Genomic DNA, 8,331 nt, shown 5'->3' with positions numbered 1-8,331 from the left:
TCGCAATTCTTGGTTTTGACATCTGAGAGAGTGCTTTCATATTGTTAAGAAGACACTTTATTATAGTGCTATACATCCTTTAGGGATTTTCCTAAATAATCTTGGCTATTGCATAAGTAAAGTCATTGAAGATGTTACTTATTTTGCTTGTAAATCTCTTGACCAATATGGTACTTGCCCTTTTTTAGGGGTTGGGGAATTGAAGGACGGGATAGTGATTCTCACATACTTGTTTTTTTTGTACGTTATCCGCATTTGCAGTTTTCACATTTTAAACATAGAAAATGTTAATATATGTGGATATCTAGTTTGAAATTATAGATGTTGCATGTACACGGTGTATATCAGTGAGCGTTCGAGAACATTTTTCTTTAAGGACATAATCATGGAACAAAGTACCAATGTGTTAAAACAAATATAGAAAATTATTTTTATTATAAAAAATTAAGAAGACGAATGTTCCGTTTGTTTCAATGGAAAACCTTGTGTTTCGTGTTTTTCTTTGGTCAATAGAAAATGTATTGCTTATTTTTAGAGCAATACTTTTTCTTTAGTCAACAGAAAAGGTATTTCTTTAGTCAATAGAAAAAGTATTGCATATGAAAAGTATTGCTTTTTTTTTTTTTTTAACAACTTTATCTTACAGCAAGTTAAATAAGGGAAATTATGAGATTTTTTTTAAACTTAATTAAGGTTGCTACCAAACATAGGAAAATAAGATAGTTTTATAGAAAATGATTTTTGAAAAATGACTCATTTTTTTATAAAATACAACTCATTTTTTTTTTTCAAAATTTAGCATGCAAGAGCTCTATAAAAAAAAAAGTTACATTTTTAGTCCTCCACTTGTAATTAGCCAACGCATTATACACGTTGATATATGGATTTAGCCTTAGGCCAATCTGCACCTCTCTCTCTCTCTCTCTCTCCCCACTTTCATTCCGTCTATCCCAATATAAATACCCATTTAAACCATGCTATCAATATCATTGCTAACATCTTATTTCGCTAGCTCGTTCTTTGCGTCCACCCTCTTAATTATTTCACTCTCTAGTATCTTTCATAAGTTGCAAATCATACCATGGGTTTCACAATTGCACAAGGACTCGTACTAGTGCTGCTAATTGCTTCCACAATGGCAGTTAGCATAGCCAGGCCAATTGGGAATTCCAAACATACAAAAACTCCCAAAAGGATCATCGTGGGTGACACCAACAATTGGAAATATGGCTTTGACTACCCCAAATGGGCAATCGAACATGGCCCTTTCTACGTAAATGACACTCTAGGTGAGCTTGATTGCTTTGCTATTATTGCTTGTTACATATTGCCATGCATATATAGTTTAGGTTGTAAAATATAGTGATCACAATCATTTTTTTTAAACCACTTGTGTTTTTATGACAAGTTATAAAATTTATCATGATATTAAAATAGTCAATTCTAACTTTGAACGTTGTCTTCACTTTATTTATTCATAGCTGATCAATTTGGATCCTTAAGGAACATGAAAAATGTGTAAATTTTTTGTTTTGTTTTGCTCATAAATGCAAATATGCACGAAAAATAACTGTTTATATGATGTTGATTGCAGTTTTCAAATATGATCCACCAACAAATAAAACATTTCCTCACAATGTTTACTTGCTACCAAACCTTGATAGCTTCCTTAGATGTGATTTTACAAATGCCCAGAAGGTGGCAAATGAGACACAAGGAGCTGGGGAGGGCTTCGAGTTTGTGCTAAAAAAGCCATGGCAACCTCACTACTTTGCTTGTAGTGTGGGGGCTCATTGCTTTAATGGAACCATGAGGTTCTTTGTGCTGCCAATATATCATTGGTTTAGATGATTACTAAAAAACGTGAGTGCCATGGGAAACTTCACTTGCTACTCTCTATTTTTACAGGTACAGACAATGTTATGAGTTCTGAATAATTGAGATGAGAGAGAATAAATGTACCAGCTGTGACTGGGTATTGATGTTCTACAAAGGTGTCATTTTGCATACTTGATTGTTTAATTGTAATGTTTACTATTATGTATTGAAAGTATCATAATCTTCTACAATTGGAAGGTTCATGGCATTTGACCTAATGATCATGTCTGGTTTTGCTTTGTTTTGTTTTTGCTTTTGTTTTTTTTTTTGTTTTTTTGTTTTTTTGAGAAGGTGATCATTAATTTCTGGTTTAGACTTTTGAAGTAAATATTAAATTCTATAAAAATAGAGCTACCGTAGCTTTTAAGTAAGGACTTTGCATCATCTAGCAAAATATTGTCACATAATTATTTTTTCCCAAATAAAAGAATAGATAATATTACATACAATCATAACCCTATATGCCTATTCACTATATAATTATTATATTTTGTGTTACAAAAAATGATAGAGAAGAAAAAAAATAAAATGCGAGAAGACATATTGTCCGTCCTCTACTCCATACTTGTTCTCAATAGCATGAAATATATATAATCATTACATACGTTTTTTCTTAACCACGTTTCTCAATCCGTTCTTTGTTTAGAGTATTTTCCAGCTTAATTTGACTTTGTTTTGGTCTAATCTCATACTTCAGAAGAAATGTGAGAGATAGAACAGAGAAGTAAGCATGTGTTTATCACTCAGCCTACTATTTTCCTGAATTCCTGTCCAATGATGGATTTTTCTTTGACCAATTTATAGCAACATACGGAAAAATATTAATCCCTTTTATCCCAAAATATCTTTAAATTAAAACATATGGGAGCTTTAAAAAAATGAAAATCTTTATCCAGACTTTCCATATTACTCTCTAAATTTACTTTAGCCCACCTGTACTCATGGGAGCATTCGTGTGCTAGGCCAAGAGTGACAAGGCTGGAGGTTTTCGAAAGGGCAAAATCTCCTTCAAATAATTAGAAAGGAATGAGATAAGGGTGTTTGCCTGTTTGGGTTGAGGGGTGAGAAATGTAGGGAATTTCCACGAATTCCTAAACTCTTGAGAAACAAAAAATAGAGAAAACACATGCAAAAAAAAAAAAATTATACGCACAAGACAGTATTTATGTGGTTCGCCAATTTGCCTACGTCCATGGAGTTGCAGAGATTTCACTATTATCAGGAAAAAAAATACAAAGTGCGGCTACAGTCCTTTTTCTCTCTCAAAAATCGACAACAACAAGCCCTAATCACAAAACAACGTTTTCTACATCCTCCGTTCTATGGACTAAGCCTCAGAAAATCTCTCATTAAAAACCACACAACATTATTCAGGTCGGGTCTAGTCATCAACTAAATCAAACATAACTAGGTTCCACAAAACCCAACAGAGTAATGGGCCTTTGGGTTTAGAGGTTTGACATGTGCTTAGAGAGTTTTCGGAGGCTTTTATTTTTTATTTTCATTCGTGTTAATATTTTCCATTGATGTAAATTTATAGTCATCTTTTAGTGCTAGGTTGTGGGTGAGTTAATTTTTTTAGTGTATAAATCTCATCACATGTCTAGATATTTTTGTAATTGGAAAGTGCATCATCATCAAATTAATATGAATGGAAATGTATTGACTTTAGGGAAAAAATAGAAGTGCCTTTGATAATAATACTAATTAAAATGATAATGCAAAATAATGAATTGGTCCACTTCATTCCTTCTATCCAATTCAATCATATTTCGTCCATCTTGGTCTACTTAGGTCCATTCGGTCCATTTCTGTCCATTCGGCCCACTTCAGTACGAATTGGTCTACTTCAGTCCGTTACTGTCCATTTTGCTCTATTTGGTCTATTTCAGTCCACTTTCCTAGAGTGAAGTTTCTTTCAAATACATTTAAGAATATTAACTGATAAAGGGCTTAAAATTTTATTTATTTTCATAAAATTTTTAGTATCGTAAATGTTAAAGGCCTCACACAAAGGAACTTTTCTTCTTTTGATGAAAAGATCGTAACTTTATTGAGAAGAAAATAAATACATTATATCACGAGCCAACGCGAACTCAACCATAATAGGAATTGGAGGCTATTTGTATTGCAGTACTATATTATAGACGCTCTTTTTATATTGATTGTAAATGGTGCAGCCCCTAAAAGATACAAAATCTTACAATTTTCATTATAAACCTGATGAAATTTACGGTATAAAAAAATATGGAAAGGGCATTTATAAAACAAAAAGCAATAAAGAAAATATAAAAAAAATCTATTATAGCGGTGGTCACGAAAACAAAACCTCTTTAACAGATATATATGAACCATAACTCAAATCTTGCAGCGTTGTTTTTGTTTTACTTTTTGCAGTGATTTTGACCGCTACAAAAGGCCTATTTTCCTAGAGTGAAATGGCATATTTATTTGTGTAGGCATATTGCATGTCTGCATGAAATACGTGTTGGCAAGAACCAAAGATTATTGAGAGAGATAAGATGCACGAGAAGAAGAGTTGAGATATATGTCCACGAACATGAAGCAAAGTAAAAGCTGTAATCATGTATGATGGGAAAACTCATTAAACATACGGTGATCACTCATTAAGCCTTCGTTTAAGAGTTTATAAAGAAATAATTGAAATGATCTAGAAGGATTGAAATGTATTTAAATGAGGGAAAGAAATGAAATGGAATCAAGTAATCTAGTTTGAATTTTTAAAATAAATTAATAGAAAGAAATGAAAGGTAAGCACTGGCAGCTCCACATGCAAATTAGGGTAGTCACAGGACTACTCTGACTTACTGCTGACTTACAAAAAAATGTATATATACACTTGCTAAAAATATATTATATGCTAAACTAACATATTATTACTACTTTAATAAAAATGTTGAATACCCTAATTTGAGAATTACAAAAATTTGGGTTCGACAAAAAGAAGAGTAATGTTACATTCACAATATTTTTACAATAATTTCACAACAAATTCAATGTAATAAGTTGTTATTAATTCTAATTTGACCCAATTACTGATATTATTTTTTTACCTACCAATAACAATTTTTTGCATAAGATTTATTGTAAGAATGTTGTAAATATAGCATTACTCCAAAATTAATCTACCCCCCCCCCCAAACATAATCCTTAATCCCTTTTATAAATAAAAAAAATCTTAAATAACAACAATAAATATTAGCCCAAATATCAATAATCATCAACCAAACAAAATAAAACAAGACCAAACAACAAAAAGTGAACAAATTATTTAACAAAAAGCCTATTATAAAATAAAAGGATAAAAATCGCTAATCATTCAAATTTGTAGATCGTTCAACCTATTCAATAAAATAATCTCTAATTTCATTTTCCTTAAAAAATGGTACTAAGAAAAATATTGTGGTTGTGAGTTTTCTTTGATAATGATGACAGATATATTCTTTTGGGCTTTGCAATCGCAACAATTTTGCTCTCTTTCGTAACTTGACTTGCAATTGTAGTAAATATTCAAGTTATCGCTTTATTAGAATTTGTATAATTTAAATTTCTTAGTGACCACCTTAAAAAAACTTCCTAGAGCCACCACTGAAGGTAAGTAACATTGTTTGGAAGTAATAAATAATAAAATAAGTGGAATCATTTTCCGATAATATTACAATTAAACCTTAATTTTTTTAAAAGCGTTTTAACCTATGGAGCCTGTCCTGATGATAATAATTTATCGTCAGACCAAAATACTAATCAGTTTTTGGTATCGACGGAGATTAAATTGAATCTTAGATTTCTTATTCAATTAGCAAAAACTTTACCAGTTGAGTTAGCTGAAACCCACCTATTAAACCCCAATTTAAAATAAAAATCTGAATATACAGAGGTTTTCTGAGAGTTATAGTAAAAAAACTATCAAATCTAACCAGCGTTATTATGTTTTCTGAGTTAATATATAATAAGAGAATAGAATGAATTATATCTAGAAGGAAAATATTTACTATAATTTCTAGACGTATGATGGCATATATATTGTGCAATTTAACCGTCATCATCACATCACACAGTTGAATTACATACTTGTCCCTCGACAGAACGCGGAATATCATATCAATATATTTCAAATTTTATACTTTCTTTTCCATTTCAGTCAAAATCTGTCAGTTCAAAGAGCATTTCTGTCTTGATTCCCAGCATACAGTGGTCTAAATTGGAAAACTCAGATTATACTAGTTGACTCCTTTTTTGTTTGAGGGGAAATTTCTACTCTATTTTCAACAACCCAATATTAATTGGAGCTCCCTTTCGCAGTTCTTAGTTTTGACTTTTAAGAGAATGCTTTCATATGGTTGAGAAGTCTAACGACACTATTTTTATACTGCTATGCATATGCATCCTTTAGTGATTTGCCAAAATAAACTTGGTTTCTGCATTAATGTCATTGAAGATGTTAGTTAATTTTCTTTTAAAGTCTATAATGAGGAACTTGGTTTTTTTAGGGGTTGGGGAATTTGAAGGATGGTAACAATTCTCACTTATTTGTTTTTGCACATCATTTAAATTGCACTTTTCACGCATTAAATGTAGAAAATGTTAAAAAATGTCGACTCTCAAAATGAACTTATAGATGTTGTGTGTATGAAGTGTTCATTAACAAATATATAAGAACATTTTACTTTAAAGACATGACCATGTACCAAACTACCAAAGTGTTTCAAAAAATATAGGCAATTTAATTAATTTATTAATTTTTAAAGAACATGAGGAAGAAAGAAAGATATGGTCCTTAACGGAAAAATTGTGAGGGCACACAATATATTATTATATATCCTAAAATAGTAATTAGAGAAAATGCAAAAGAAAGGTCCTTTCTATTTCTTTTTTAGTATCTATCTTTGGCTAAAGGCTGGATCCTTATATCAACGTGTATAATGTGTCGGCTAATTACAAGTGGAGAACTGAAAACATAACTTTTTTTTATGAAGCTTTTACATTGTATTTTCCATCTTTTGCCTACAATATTTTGAAAAAGAGGTCAATTAGGCTAGTTTGCACTTTTTTCTCTCCCCACTTTCATTCCATCTATCCCAATATAAATACCCATTCAAGTAATGCTATCAATATCGTTGCTAACATCTTATTTCGCTAGCTCTTTCTTTGTGTCTCACCCTCTTTAATTATTTCACCCTCTAGCTAGTCTTTTTCCTAAGTTGCAAATCATACCATGGGTTTCACAGTTGCACATGGACTCATGCTTGTGCTGCTAATTGCTTCCACAATGGCAATTAGCATGGCCAACAAGGGTGGGCAATTTGGGAATTGGCCTTACCGTGGCCCTTATCACCCCAATAATACACAAACTTCCAACAGGATCATCGTGGGTGACTCCTACCACTGGAATTATGGCTTTAACTACACCGAATGGGCAATCAAACATGGCCCTTTCTACCTAAATGACACTCTAGGTGAGCTTAATTACTTTGCTATTGCTACTTGTTACATATTTCCATGCATAGTTCAAGTTGTAAAATATAGTGACCAAAATCATATTTTTAAACTACTTGTGTTTTTATGACAAGTTAAAAAATTCATTATGATATCAAAATATATAGTCAATTCTAACTTTGAACTTTGTTTTCAATGTATTTATTCGTAGATTATCAATTTAGATCCTTAAGGAACAAGAAAAATATGTGCATTTTTTGTTTTGTTTTGCTGAATGCAAATATGGAAGAAAAATAACTGTTTATATGATGTTGATTGCAGTTTTCAAATATGATCCACCAACTCCAAACACATATCCTCACAGTGTTTACTTGCTACCAAACCTCCAGAGCTTCATTAAATGTGACCTAAGAAATGCCCAGAAGCTGGGAAATGCAACACAAGGAGCTGGGGAGGGCTTTGAGTTTGTGCTGAAAAGGCCATGGCAGCCTCACTACTTTGCTTGCGGTGAGCACGATGGCATTCATTGCATGAATGGAACCATGAAGTTCTTTGTGATGCCAATATACCGCTGGTTTAGATAATTACTAATACGTGTGTGCCATGGGAAACTTTATTTGCCACTCTCTCTTTTAAAGTTTTGTTGTGTTGTAGCAAATAATGAGTGCTTTATTATTATTATTATTATTATTATTATTATTAAATTAAAGATTATTTGTAAGTTTGAATTAATAGTAAGTGATTGATTGCTCATTTTATAGTTTATGGGTCACATTCTAAATTAAGTGATTTTCTATAATTTATGTATTTTCTTTCCTTGTCCTTACCGTTACAAATAATATATGTTATGAGTTATGAATAACTGAGATGACAAAGAATAAATGTACTAGTTGTGATTGGGTATTTTTTTTTTTTTTGGAGAGAGTTTCAACCTATGGCATCCACTCCTGATGATAGCTCTTTATCATCAAACCAAGACACCAAGTAGTTTTTGGT

The 8,331-nt window shown here is 31.6% G+C and overlaps 2 protein-coding genes across 2 annotated transcripts; both read left to right on the top strand.

The window, feature by feature from the left end:
- The first annotated feature begins 1,081 nt into the window (after positions 1–1,081).
- LOC142644333 (cucumber peeling cupredoxin-like) lies at positions 1,082–1,933 on the top strand. The gene is made up of 3 exons (XM_075818969.1): positions 1,082–1,289; positions 1,595–1,814; positions 1,909–1,933. The coding sequence occupies exons 1-3, from the start codon at positions 1,082–1,084 to the stop codon at positions 1,931–1,933; spliced, it is 453 nt and encodes a 150-aa protein (XP_075675084.1).
- Positions 1,934–7,021: 5,088 nt separating this feature from the next.
- Positions 7,022–8,126, top strand: LOC142643510 (uncharacterized). Its single transcript, XM_075818164.1, has 2 exons — positions 7,022–7,355; positions 7,657–8,126. The coding sequence occupies exons 1-2, from the start codon at positions 7,115–7,117 to the stop codon at positions 7,917–7,919; spliced, it is 504 nt and encodes a 167-aa protein (XP_075674279.1). The 5' UTR covers positions 7,022–7,114; the 3' UTR covers positions 7,920–8,126.
- Positions 8,127–8,331: the final 205 nt, after the last annotated feature.

The sequence above is a fragment of the Castanea sativa genome, chromosome 7, assembly GCF_040712315.1.
Source record: "Castanea sativa cultivar Marrone di Chiusa Pesio chromosome 7, ASM4071231v1".
In the NCBI taxonomy this organism is placed as follows: domain Eukaryota; kingdom Viridiplantae; phylum Streptophyta; class Magnoliopsida; order Fagales; family Fagaceae; genus Castanea; species Castanea sativa.
This window is presented reverse-complemented; position numbering and strand designations above follow the sequence as displayed.